The 14,110-nt window shown below is 46.7% G+C and overlaps 3 protein-coding genes across 3 annotated transcripts; all 3 read left to right on the top strand.

Annotated features, from left to right (window-relative positions):
• Positions 1 to 3,353: 3,353 nt before the first annotated feature.
• On the top strand, positions 3,354 to 4,853 carry F4807DRAFT_283931 (uncharacterized protein). The gene is made up of 2 exons (XM_047994717.1): positions 3,354 to 3,478; positions 3,588 to 4,853. Exons 1-2 carry the CDS (start codon positions 3,455 to 3,457, stop codon positions 4,611 to 4,613), a joined length of 1,050 nt encoding a protein of 349 aa, XP_047849912.1. The 5' UTR covers positions 3,354 to 3,454; the 3' UTR covers positions 4,614 to 4,853.
• Positions 4,854 to 8,296: 3,443 nt separating this feature from the next.
• Positions 8,297 to 10,342, top strand: F4807DRAFT_283890 (putative TOS1-like glycosyl hydrolase-domain-containing protein). The gene is made up of 4 exons (XM_047994716.1): positions 8,297 to 8,745; positions 8,804 to 9,264; positions 9,319 to 9,488; positions 9,545 to 10,342. The coding sequence occupies exons 1-4, from the start codon at positions 8,509 to 8,511 to the stop codon at positions 10,012 to 10,014; spliced, it is 1,338 nt and encodes a 445-aa protein (XP_047849911.1). The 5' UTR covers positions 8,297 to 8,508; the 3' UTR covers positions 10,015 to 10,342.
• A 1,872-nt stretch (positions 10,343 to 12,214) lies between these two features.
• Positions 12,215 to 13,770, top strand: F4807DRAFT_464678 (aquaporin-like protein; the record flags this gene model as incomplete). The annotated part of the gene is made up of 3 exons (XM_048002168.1): positions 12,215 to 12,835; positions 12,898 to 13,365; positions 13,477 to 13,770. The coding sequence occupies 3 exons, from the start codon at positions 12,215 to 12,217 to the stop codon at positions 13,768 to 13,770; spliced, it is 1,383 nt and encodes a 460-aa protein (XP_047849910.1).
• Positions 13,771 to 14,110: the final 340 nt, after the last annotated feature.

Here is a 14,110-nt window from a genome sequence, read left to right as displayed (position 1 = left end):
TCACCACTGCCTATGTAAAAATTAGGGGGAGCGATAAGTTTATAAAGGATATAAACATGATTTAAAGGCATGATAACGCTCGCACCAGAGCTGTCCGTTAGCCTTCGATTATAGGAGTGCAAGATATAGATTATCTCAATACATACGTAAACTCCGATTGATAAGAGTAATAGTTTCACTTCGCCATGACGGGGTCGGTTGTCGTGATATTGAAAGACCGGATACGTACTGGTCGGGAGGTCTGATTGGCCGCGGAGCGTTCGCGTGTCAAGGTTCCACGCCCAAGTCGATGTCATGATTGACGTCTCCGATGGCGCAATATCGACCACAAGCCCATCGCGCATAGAAATGTGTGTGGGGGAACCCAACGATGCCAAATTTACCAAGCATTTAAACTGGACCAACTTCCTATCAACCCATCTCATTATTTTGAACTTCGTCGGTCCTTCTTCCCTTTGTAGGAATCGGCTCGGTTTGTTCAAACAGGAATAGGGGGAAGAGAGGATGAGGCATATATAGCGACAACGCCCACTAGAGGATCAACCTCAGGGGCATTTGCGATGTCGCCTAAGGAATGACCACGACCTGATCCCCTGATGATCCCATTAGTAATCTCTATGAGTCGGGTTTGGAAGTTCGCCAAGTCGATAACCATGTTTAATAAGCATCGAAATGCCTGGTGTTCTCACAATCAAAAATGACTGGAATTGTCGCATACTAATAGCGATAGAACCAACCGTATTTTAAGCCATCCAAACGTATCATAAGATGTCTTTATACCTCATTTATCCGTTGAATAAGAATATTTGCGAATAGAAGCAACGGTGTTGGTGGCGCTGGTCAGCTTCCCCGCGTGCTGACATTCCGCATTGAGGGCATATTGAGCTATTAGCCCTTAGAGCCGCACAGCAAAAATAGGTGTACATCTGATGCGCAGAGATATAAGATGGTTATTTGATAGAATGGAGAGAACAATAATGTTAAAATACCATAATTTAGTAGAGAAATTTTAGGTTAAGGGAAGTGAAGAGAATGAATATGTCGCGTGGACAGTAGATGAGGCCTTGGTAGTCCATTTATTCTCTTCGCTAACTCATGACTTGTTAGATTCTGTCATGACCTACCTAGATATATGATGCAGGGTCAATGTATTTTCAGGTCTCTTGATATTCATGGACATAGTAGAGTCGCGCAAACGTGTATGTTCCGAGGGGACCGAGATTATATTAATTATTCGACACAGTATTAATACCGAAGCACAAACACTGTGGTGGCTCTTTTCCTTGCTATCTACCTCTTTCGGAATTGGGAGCTTCACTTAAAGGGCCTTTGAATTATCACAGGTTCAAGACATCAACATGTTCTGTTCTGGTTGTTTTACTGTTACCTACCTGCTTCTCGTAACTACCTAGTCTGTGTTCAAATATAGAAACAGTAAGTTATAAACATGGCACGTGGTAGGTATTTATTCTAACCGATCGCCGCAATGCCCATCTTGGCTTCAACACCAAGTCTAGACTCGCTCTAGTGTCGCCTCATTCTCAGCTCCCGCTGTTATTACAAGAGGAAGATTCCAAAGTAGGTACCCTGATATATGATTGGCGATGAAGCATTCGGCTAGGACTAGGTAAGGGCAATACTAGCTGAGTGCCAGTATTTGAATTACATACCCTGGTAATCAAGGTCGCTTGCCAAGATACAGATCAAAGATAGCATGCTAGTTCAAAGGGACCGCCCGCAATTTTCGCAGTAGCACATAGCTTAATACTATATTTAGACTCTGTCATTCCCAAGCAACCATTCTTCACATGTTAAAACAAGGTAGCTTAGAAGAAATTATCGACCAGATATAATAAAACGCTAATGCCGTCAATAGCTACTTTTCTTGGACAACGCCGAATATTTCCTGTTAGGTCCAGATTGGTTGTTCGCCTATAATACAATAACAGTTAGCTCTTATACACCTGTAGACTGGCGCGGTGGCTGATCACCAACCTCCTAAGATATCTTGTAAGTACCTCGGTTTAGGAAACTATCGTGCGCTAACATGCCGTCTCTTTAGCCTGGCGAATGTACATAGAGGTAAGCCTAAGAGTGCCCGGATCGTAATCTAAAGATGTTTTTCAAGTGATAGTCATAAATAAACCTCAGGTTAATTCTGATGACCTGTTCACCTTACGAGGTCCAGAAAGGGTACTGAAGTTATAGGATTATGTCCTGAGCTGCTTATGCGATTGTGGCTGCAATATACAGTCAATATACAGTGGAGTAGAGTCGCAGTGGAATAAAAAGCTAATGTCTCGGCGCTCGTGATTTATCCACTGACATTCCTGCCTGTTTGTTTCCTCCATTGACTTTCTTGCCTCGAATAAACCACGAATAACATTGTTCCAACCAAGATCGCTAGATGACAGCTATAATGACGGCTGTCTAGTAGGCATTCTAGCATTAAAATGTCTTACCCCAGACCCAAGAGCGGCCTCCCGCTAAAGTTCTATCGTGGGGACTGACGATCCAAGATGCTCATTGTCAGATGCAAAATATCTACCTAATGTTGAATAGCCTATCTCTTCTAGGTAGGTAGGTACTCTAGGTCTCACCATCCCGCTCTTGGCATCGCATAACGAAGGATGAATATGGAATCTTTCGAATCAGTTAGAGAAATCTTGAAGCTCTACACCATCGTTTTATAGGCCTGCTCACCTGGCGATATTAGAAACAATATGCTCCGTGCTTGAACTGGATACCTTCTCATTTTTCACCGACAAAAGAACAGGTTTTAGCTGCTTTGCAGTCGGCACTTGGGAAGATAGGCGATCTATCGGTTCTGCAATGGCTTTTTTATAAAACTCTCAAATCCCTAACTCGGTAAGTCCATCTGCCTTATTTTGGAAATCTTGGCGATGTACTTTATTCTAGTCCTTGCTACGGGCATGGGGTAGCTAGTTCGCGATTGGCAGGACCATGATATTTTTAAACAAACCAGCCCTATGGGAGCACGAACTCGAGAATATGGTGATGAATAATCCAGAAGATACCCTGAACCCGCCACTATGTATCCATGTTACCAAATGCTACGCTGTCAGCAGTCTTGTCGAGCACAAGGCTCATAGACGGCCGTCCATTGGCGGAGGGCAGTGTTACCAAGGAGGTAAAAGTCCAGCGGGGTTGAATCGAAATCCATCGGTTTCCAACCAACACTATTATATCAGCGGCGACCGTCGTACTATTTCGACCGATAGCTCGAGATGATCGCCAATGTGCTGACGCCCAAATACCATGGCAACATGAGATGTTTGAGGAGCCCTCTCCGCATTATACATATGTCGTAGTTGGCGTCAGCTCGACATTTGATAAAAGTAAGCGGTGAAGACCCAGCTTCGTCGCTTTTCGGATCATCGTCTATGCTCGCGACATTTCCCCATCTTGCATTTCATCGCATCATATCGCCTATATGGCGCAAAAACTGTCATTAGAGGTAAGCAATCTCCACCCCCATCGACCCGCGCGATCTTGGCCATCCGGCCATTGCGAGGTTAGAACCGTACTGTCGGGACGATTGAATTACTTACAAGGCTGGCCTACAGTTGACCGGCCCGTCGGAGGTCCCTGACATCCTAACGGGGATAATTATACCGATAGTCTTTGCCAGTCTGGTGGTCATCGGCCGCCTTTACTCGAGGATAATATTGAAAAATCAATGGTGGGATGATGCCTTCATTCTATTCGCATGGATATTTGCCGTTGCGGTCGTCACCATCGTAGGTGTTGAGACCATGTATGGACTCGGTCATAAGTTCAGCAACATTCCTCTGGGCCTCCGACCGACCGGTATCCGGCTATCCTTCGCGACGATAGCGAGCTATCAAGTGTCCTTGGTCCTTACGAAGATGAGCATTTTGTTCTTCTACTTGCGGATCTTGAAGCTACCGTATCAACGGACCCTCGTCTTCGTCACGATGGGCTGCGTTGTAGTGTACGGTACCGTTTTATTCCTCCTCACCTTCTTCATATGCAACCCCGTATACAATGTATACGAACTCGACATCAGAGTGGGTCACTGCCTTGCATACTACCCGATCATGACGGCATCGGCTGTCCTGCATACGACGACCGATCTATGGATGATTGCCATGGTGCTCCCCCACATCCTCAAGATGCAGCTTCCGATACGACAGAAGGTTGCCCTCGCGTTCGTCCTGACGTTAGGTATCTTCGTAGCCTGCGCTTCCTTGACGCGCATGGCGGTGGCCTGGCAATTCCTCAACCCGAAATACGCGCAGTGGGATTCTTTCAGTTTTGCTATATGGACGACGTTAGAATCGAGTTTGGGGCTAGTCTGCGCCTCTGTACCCATGTTGAAGCCTCTGGTTAGGCAGTTGATGGGACGGAAGCCGTCCTCGAAACCTGATGTCGTGAAGAACGTCCCGCGGACCAGGGGTCCGGATCGGCAGATCGGGTTTGACGAATACAACTCGAACGCAACGACGTTATGGACAAGGAGGACAATGGACGATAATGGTATCGATCTCGGCCCCATGAAATCGAATCAACTACCTACCAGACCACCATCAGCAGTCCTCTCTTCAGAAAGGCTGTTGACTACTGTATGATATGCTCGTCTTAAGGTCAGGAGGGATGGTTGAGGGGCTTTAACGATATATGATGAGTGATGAATATTACGAACCCGATAGTTCCACATTGCAGCTTGGCAAGTGAAGTTATGTTTTCCAGTGTCATCAATGCGGCTTATGTACCTACATAATCCAGCCTCGTAAGTGCAGCGCATGATACACTGCTATCTTACTTTCTGGGACTGAGATGACAGCATACTTTGTGCAACCTTAAGCTACAATTGACCATAATATCAGAGCCCAATCGGCCGCAGGCCCACAAGCCTCCAATGGTCTAGTACGCTCCGCCCCTGGAGAACCAGCTAGATCATTTTGATATATCTTATAGTAGTTGGGGCTGTGGGACTCACCTAAGATTCTATTCGATGGTACTATTCGTTGATTCGAACCAATTTACTCGTATGTTCCTCTCACAAGCTAGGTACCCAAGGAATAAATAAGGCTAACAAGATAGGGACCGACGAAAAATTTAGCTACGTTTTCTCGTAGACTAAGCACTTCGATTGTGAGCAGCCAATATCACATCAATACTTTTAAGGGATATTGTATATGGTACAGACTCTGAGTGAAGTTCGTGATAGGTGGGGCATACGTGACGATACTTCTGTCCGAGAAGCTGTGTCCTCTGTCTCATGGCTACCTAGGTAGCTACTATCGAACCTGGTCCTTCTAGTGGACCAAACTTCAATATGACGAAGCTTTCGACAAGTGAGATCTCCAGATGTGTAGATCAAGCTATTCCTCATCACCTGTCTAGCTACATAGCTCGAGATCCCTGGTCATACGAACTAAAGTAAATTATTCGGCTATTCAAACAATATAAGGGTCTCTAGCTGTCGCATATCCAGCAGGATGGATTAGGTTCAGAAGCAGGGTGCGGTTTGAAGTGAGTCGAAGGATGTAGGTTCGTTGTTAGTCATATTTAGCTCATACAATGAAAGTAACACCGTAAACCTCGGAGATCCTCCCACGAAAGCATTCCTGGGGTTGTTTTGGTATATGATAGATGAAGTGGAGGGATGACTAACGTATTCGTGCAGTCAAGCAATCGTAGACGGTACTATATCAGTGATTGTGAGCCCAGCCAGTTTCCAGATCAGAGCTCGCGCATAGCCACGCCAGTCACAACCCGGGGGGCCATCTCTTGAGTAATCATAACTCTTCGGCCGTATATGAAGACAGAGATGTTCGATATACAGGTTGCGCATTTCATATTCACGAGGTAGACTATAGAAACGGTAATCATAGGGGCATGAAACGAGGCTCCCACTAGCGGAAAATAGGACCATTCGTTTTGAAGAGCTTGGTATTATCTAGAGTTAAGGATAGACCCTGGAGATCCACGTCTTTTTTAACACCTTGGTTATCATTTGCATGTAATAATCTGCGGAATAATAATCCGATTCGTCGGAGTTTGGGAGCCTGATTCTTCTAGCTGTTGGTGATACAAGATGCTTGGAATGAGATCGTCATACTCGAGGCATCATAAAAGCGAGGTGAGCCAACCCAAGAAACTTGAATACCGCTGCCTCGGAATTTAGTCTACGTCAAAAGTCCCGTTCGTCTGGTTATCATATTAAACATTATTCTGTCCTTCATATGACATCATGCTTGAGTGTACGTTGGTTTGCCACATGGTTAATGTCTTGCAGGTTCGGGAACCTGCAGAAATATTATCGATAGGTCGCCGTATGGATGAGGAATGTGGTCAAGGGCTCGACAACAATAGGTGCAGGCATCCGGGATCCGGCCGGCAGTCGGATGCAGGAAACCCTATCGGAACCGCAAGTGAGCATTCGCAACGTTATCCCGGTAAGGTTGTTGCGCAGGTGCAAGATTACATGATTCCATCGCGAGGGGTGCGCGACGACGTTATTGGCTCAGCCCTAGCGCTCGAGGAAATACGAACGGACTCAAAAGACAGCCACGTGCGTCAGCTTGCGGTTCTGGGAAATGAATAATAACTCAATTCCTGGACTTTTCTGCATTTACCGCAATAACGCAATAATGAGAATCCCCATACCCACGTAATATGCGGAGGCTATGCGGGTGCTCAAGTGAAGTAGCGCAAAGAACGGTCACGATAATCCTGCTACTACGTAAGGTGACCACGATATCTGCAATGTGCAAGGTGACGTGTCAGTAGGTGCGCTATTAAGTTCCGTTGACGAACTAGCGATCAATTAGAGAAATGTCAAGTTGAATTTCTCCTCTTTCTCCTCCGTGACTAGACTTTGTGGTTAGTTTTAGCGACCCCCTCAACCCGAAAAAGGGATTTGAAGTCGAATCGGGCGTATTGCCAAGTTATTAGAAGCCGTCTGGTTTGTTGTTCTCATTAAATCTAAGACGAACAGCGTTCTTAGCCCCGATACCTCCTGTAGTATTCGGCGAGATTAGATATCTTGGGAAATTCGGGGTTTATAACCATGAGAAGCTGAAGCGGAATAGCATTATCTAATAACACTAAAGAATCGAATGTCAGCTGTTTCGGCAGGTAGATTTCACCATCTGTCGGACCGTTACGTGGAAGGGCACGACTAGCAGAATCGGGAAATTTGAATTCGGTCTTAGGATGATCTCGGTCCCCTTTTTGATCCTTCAAATCGAAGGACGATCCTCCCACAAAACAAGCTCAACAATACCTGAAGAAAATCCTCCATCGTGAGTCCATGTCATCCTGACTTCTAGACCGATCAGACCGATTCACTGTCAAACTATTAGCGACTAACGGCTCTGTCAGCGCGTCAGTTCTTAATCTGGCTGATCGAAGACACGTCTTGAATAGCTTGGTACTGACGGAATTGTTAGAAAATGGGGGCCATTAAAGATACGAGCCTATCAAGTTGCATTAAGCAGTGATCACAATATTACCCGTGAGTGGATACCGGTGATGTTGGCAAGCTTGGGTTGTAGCGGACATAGTTGTGACGATCAGGCCTCTCACGACCATGGAATGAAGGGGGGAGGCATTGTCGAACACTGCCAGGAACAGGAAATAAGAAATAAGAAATCTACACTAGACGAACTCTAAGGAGCTCGTGGTGTGTTCCTATTGATCGGTTCCTGGCTGCGATGCTGACTTAAGCTGCCGATCCCCCTGATTTTCAACCAATTACGGAATAGGAGCGAATCTATGCATGTACATTGACCTTCCGGCAAAATTTGCTGCATAGGCCAAGTCACCGATTCCTGCAGAACGCAGGTACAGAAGTGTTAGTTGAACTTAATTCCCTGCTTAGCGTCCCATCCATCCCATCTACTCACATGAGAGGTTGGCAGGCACAAGGCAGGTCCCAGGCAAGTCTGGGGCGAATTAGAGCGAGTTTAGGGCTAATTATCTGATTATCACCAATGACATCCTTGCATTTCCTGTGGCGTCTATCATGAAACCGACTTTGTTGTTCACACTCCCTCCCGGTTGCCCATGCCAAGTCCTTCTTTAATCTCATTTACCTACCCACCCCTTTCCACTCCTTACTCCATTCTCTTCCTTCTCTCTTGACTTGACTTTCAATATTCATTGTCGTCGTCTTTCTTTGCCCGGAAGCAATTCGCTAATTCCACTCATTGTTTACTGGTGACTTTTCGCCAATCCACTCATTTAACAAACATTTCAATTCAAGGTCAGGCGACAAGCGACCCGTTGTTGTTTTGCGCTTCTTGAACTGTGTGTTTGCTTGCCACGTTCACTTGATCGCGAATTACACTTTCCGGCCCACTGGAAAAAGCTGCCTTGCATTCCAAAGAGACGATTCTCATCAATCTAAAACAACCTAAGCTCGGTCGAGAGAGAACGCGAACCCGAGTTGACACGAAACAATTCACGAACCCTTGAATAACCTCAGATTTGAGAAAAGCAAACTTCGTTATCAAGATGAAATACTCCATTGCATTCGCCGTGGCCACGGCCTCGGTTGCTAACGCCGGTTTCTGTAACGATGCGTTCGAGGAAGCTGGTAACTTTTTCTGCCCTAATGCCGTTAAGCAGATCAAGTACGACGGTCTCGACATCGCTGGCAAGTACCGAGCCGTCGCCCAGATGACCGAGTCGGGTACCTGCACGTTCGAGGACCAGGCCTACTCGGGCCCCATCGCACCTTTCGATGAGGACGTGAGTATCCGCTTCGGTTTCCTTTATGTAATGCGACTTCCGCTAACTTAGACTGCAGTTGACTCTGCACTTCCGAGGACCCCTTTCGTTGAAGTCCGTGGCTGTCTACACCCCGTCCAAGGGCAAGCGCGACGTTCCTAAGCCTCACTCTAAGCGCCACGGCCACCAGCACCTCCACAAGAAGTTCCATGAGCAGCAGCAGGAGGCCGAGAAACGCAACGACATGGTCACGGCTACCATCGACGGCAAGATCGCGACATGGGTGAACGACTGGTTCGGTTCCAGCACCGAAACACCCGCACCGACATCCGCTGCTACTAGCGCTGCCACCTACGCTGCGAGCAGCGCCGCCTCTGCTGCGTCTTCCAAGACCAGCAGCTCAAGCAGCTCCTCTGCATCCTCCGTCCCACTAGGCGACTACCAGCGCATCGCCTACTACAGTTCGAAGGACCAGATCGCTGACGGCCTCGTCTTCCTTGGTAACCTCGGTGACCCAGCCATCTCCGGTACCTGGGACACGTAAGTGTGATATCGCATAGATGGGGGGAGCTTCAGCAACTAACAGTTTCTTAGTACTTGGGGTGCTAGTTTGGCCTACGCTAACGAGGACGGCACCAAGGCTGCCGCTTCCCCCACTATTCTCAAGGATGGCCAAATCGATGACTCTACCGAGATCATCATTGCTTCTGACCAGGAGTGCAATGGTGACTGCGGAACTGTCCGTCCCGGTGCCGTGGCTTACAGTACGATTTCTCCACTTATCGCGGTTCAATGTTTGTATGCTAATGAAATTTTGCAGAGGGTTTCGAGGGTGCTGACAAGGTCTTCCTGGCTGAGTTCACCATGCCCATGAGCGGCAAGACTGGCTGGAACATGGATATGCCTGCTTTCTGGATGCTTAACGGCAAGATCCCCCGAACTGGTCAGTACAGCAAGTGCAGCTGCTGGAGCGGTGACAACGCCAGCCCGCAACAGGGTGGATGCGGTGAGGCCGACATCATCGAGATTCTCGCCACTGGTGACACCAAGGCCAAGTCGACCTTCCACTTCGCTGCCGGCACTGGTGACTCTCACTACTTCGACCGCCCCACCACCTCGCCCATGAAGGTTGCCGTTGTCTTCCAGTCGTCTTCTTCCACCGCCTCCATCAAGGTCCTCGATGACAGCTACGACTTCTCCACCAGCCTGACCTCCGACCAGGTTGATGACCTCGTCAACGACGAGAAGGACCTCGATCTCTTCAGCTTGATGTCTTTCGTATTGTCGTAGAATTTTTAATCAAGGGGTAGGGGTACTGGCCACGAGGGATGTACGGTGGTAAAAGGGGGGGGATGGAAAGGAACCAAATGGAGGAGGATGTTTTAAAGGGCGGCTACATGTCTGGTCTTTGTGTCTTTTATGCTGGATATAGGAGCTGCTTTGCAAAGTTCTTTTTTCTGCGCCTATATTACCCACTTCTCGCATACGCATATCGCATATCATGACTGAATTTTGCCTTGTTGAGTTGTAATACCTAGTCTTTGCGTGCGGCCTTTTCTCTGAATATTTTTCTTGGGGCGTAAAGTAGATGTTATGTTATTTAATATTAGCGTCTGTTAGAGCGGTGTGTTCTCATGTGCGGCTAGCTTGATGAACTCAGGTCTAAGACGATTATGAGATTAGAAGTCATGTTATGAAGTTGGTGAGAATGGAGTCCTTTCGGTTCGTGTTACGTTGAGGCTCTACGGTCTCGGGAACGGCCTAAGACAAACCCACTGTCGGGTTCAGTGTAGTGGAACTTAGAGTTCATCTAAAAGTTCAAGCTTAAGTAAATATTATCTTCATATGTTAGGGTTCACTTATCTTGTGCTCCTTGTGTCATGTTGATGTTCAACCTTGATCAAGCTTAACATCGAACCTAAGAGTAACCTGGCTTGATCGATCTTTATTGGCCTTGTTTAGTTCTCTCAGGTAATTGTATTGAGCAGATGATAAAATCTGCTTTCTTCCACGTTGTGGGAACTCGCTCCACCCAGGCAACCCTTAAATCCTTAGAATAGTAATCTAGATGATACAACATCGTAAGCACCTTATAAAAAACATGTATCTGGCTATTGGCAGCTAGGTACCATTCATGGAAGGGCTTCTACTATATCTCACATATGGACAAGTTGATGAATGAGGCACTATACTAGTTTCATTTAGATATTGTGTGAGCCTCGTTGAAAACATTGGTTTAAGGCGGCTAGACTATTTGAATCTTCTGGGAGAAGGGGCTAACCCACGTTCATATAGTACGCCTTTTTCAATGTTGTTATCGAACTGAAGAGATCATGCTTATCACCAACAGCACGGACATAGGCCACTATCGAAGTATAACGTCAGTGTTGTAAACTCTAGTGGGTATAGTAAGGCTATTCGACAGAGAGAAAAGAATTAGAAGGGATAAAATGTTGTATTGGTTTAGAAACTTTAGACCCTGGATCTTCAATTCGAAGATCTTAAGTACTTGCACAGTGCTCGTCGCACCTTCCCATGATGTACACTCTATCTCAGAGTCGCTTCCAGTCTTCGATGACCAATGCTACGAAACCCCCGCGAGTTATGTAAGTAGGCGAGAATGCTCCGGTAAGACCCCGACAACGTCACTCTAAGATAATAGAAAGGTTAACTGCAGCCAGCTTTGTTAGGGGCGCTATGACATTCAAATCGTGGTATCAGATTTGAGTTCCGCCTAGCATCTCGATGAAAAGGGGGAGGCATCCATCAAAGTCGAATCAAATGTGAACCTCCAGACACGATGTTCTTATTTGGGAGAGCCGTACATGTGAAAGCATTGATGGATTGGTTTCAATTTCTTGCGAGAGTCCGTGCCTAGGTGATATTTAAGATGAACCTGCAAGTCGCCGCGGTTTCCTACAGCTCGAATCTGGATAAACAGGGAAACGTCGTTCACTATCAAGCTGAAGGTGACACAGATGGTGTCTGTGTACTTTGACGGAAGGTGCTACTCGCCCCGTGAGGGGTATATCATAGGCAAGTAACTTGTTTCGACTAGATCCAGTTCTAGAAACCTTTCCCGATATATCAACTTGTCCTATCTCAATTCTTTCTGGAACTTGTTGAGTTGGTGCTTCGGTGAGTTCAATCTGCTGGCTGCGGAGTAACCGTTCCGCTTACAAGATACAAGCACGCAAACTTTCGTGCATGTGCTTCGCAAACATCAATAAAGCTTTGCCACCATCGAGAGTTGACTCGTCGTTGCCCCTTTTGGATTTCAGTTCGACTTTTACATGTGCTGCTGCTGCTGACTTTCAAATACGTCACTAAACCCAAGCTTAAGCTTTCGAGATAGAGGCCGTGACTGTGTTTTGACAAGAGGTCCAAGAAGAGGGCACCGTTGTAAGCTGTTAAATAGTAAAGATGGCTTTTCGAATTCACCGGCCGTCTTCCACACTTCAACTCGTATGAAGCATATGAAATTGTCAAAATGGCGAGTTCCGAAGCCACGATAGATCCTAGTGATCAGATCACTCCAGTGACCCAACCTACGATTGACAGACAGGACACACTTCATTCGAATTCCCAAGAGAATGCCGATACGGCACCAAGTAACGCCTCTCAAACAGATCGCCCGGGCACCGAACAATTCGATCAACAGCTAGGTCGCATGGTACAAAAAATAGATCAGCTAGACCGTCTAGTTCGCGAACACCAGGCACGCTGTTCTAGTTCAAGAGATGACGTCTGGGTCGACCCAGATTACTATAAGTACTATCCAGAGTATGGTCAACCGAGAAAGAAGCCTATTTGGAGTGTCACAGAAGGATTCCCGCGCATAGTATACCGGCGCAAGAAACAAGCCGATGGGTCGACAAAACTTGTGGCCAAACCCGCCGATGAGCTAGCAGAACTCGGACAGGCGCAAGTCGACCCCAGCGTCGTTTCGGAGGAATGCATTTCGCCCCAAAAGACTGCCGCAGAAGCTGCCCATATCGACGAAAGCAACGACGACGAAGTGGAGCAAGAAGAGAAAGACCCAAAGAAGCTGCAAAACTGGTGGGCCCGTGTACGAGCAAAGCATCCCGAGCCAACCGCCGAATTTCTTGCTGTATGTCTTGAACCTTGCTGTCCGTCACCTTCTTATGGCTCCCCGGTTAACTTTACCATTAGACAATGACGGCCATATTCGTGGGATTAGCGGCAGACCTTTCTGTAAACCTTCCCACCAACCAGCGTGTCCCATATGGCACACGTGAGACATCATGCTGGGCTTGGGGCTTTGCCTGGATGTTCGGCATGTATATGGCTGGAGGTGTGTCAGGAGCACACATGAACCCGATCATGTCGATCAGTTTATCACTCTTTCGTGGCTTTCCCTGGGGGTTATGCTTCGTCTATGTGATCGTCCAAATTTTAGCGAGTATGACGGCTGGAGCGTTAGTTTTCGGCTATTATAGTAGTGTCATTCGACGTGTTGACCCAGCCATGACTGAAACGGCGAAAATCTTCTTTTCGAGCCCTCAAGAATGGACCTCTTTCACGGAATCTTTCTTCGATCAAGTTTTAGGCGGCGCAATATTGATGATTGCAGCTTTCACGATGAATGATGTCCCTACCAAAGCGGGAATGCGTGGACTGGTAAGACTTCTCAGAAGCATTCTTAGTGTCATCTACCACCTTTTTCAATGATCACTAGCTGGCGGAGGCTAATAAACACAGATTTTTGGCCTTTTACTTACAACCCTAAAGTTTACTTCATCCTCCGACATCGTATCGGCGCTAAATCCTGCCTGTGATCTCGGACCTCGAGTAGTTTTATGGGCGTTTGGCTATCGTGGGCCAGAGACATTTTCAACAAACTGGTGGTTTTTTGGTCCGTGGCTTGCCACCTGGATCGGTGCCATGATCGGGTGTATACTATATGACACTCTCATATTTGACAGACCAGAAAGTCCAATTAATCAACAAGGGTTCATTCGACGAATCAAAGGAGGAATTAAGAACAGAACGCGAAGCCTATTCAACCTTAACAAGGAAGAGTAGAAGCAGATGAACGCTCAATGTTCATCAATGAATATGAAGAACCGAAACAGGAATTTATTGGGTGGTAATGTGATTATAGGCCTGGTGGTTTTGCACTTAGAGACTTGGTAGCGAGGGATTGCGATTAAAGACATTATGAAGATATGACAATAGATTAGCTAGATAGCACCGATGCTGAAGAGCTAGAATAATCATGGATGTTCATCAAATACATAAAATATTTTGAATACCTAATCTATGTGTTTGAAAGGTGACACCGTGAAGGTTCACGAAAAGTTGTATGAAGTACGGACACTCCACTTTTAACCGTCAACCCCCTGCCAGGTGCAGATGTAGCCGA

The sequence above is a fragment of the Annulohypoxylon truncatum genome, assembly GCF_022578515.1.
Source record: "Annulohypoxylon truncatum strain CBS 140777 unplaced genomic scaffold F4807scaffold_43, whole genome shotgun sequence".
Taxonomy (NCBI): domain Eukaryota; kingdom Fungi; phylum Ascomycota; class Sordariomycetes; order Xylariales; family Hypoxylaceae; genus Annulohypoxylon; species Annulohypoxylon truncatum.
The sequence above is the reverse complement of the archived record's forward strand: the minus strand, read 5'-3'. Positions and strand labels throughout refer to the sequence as shown.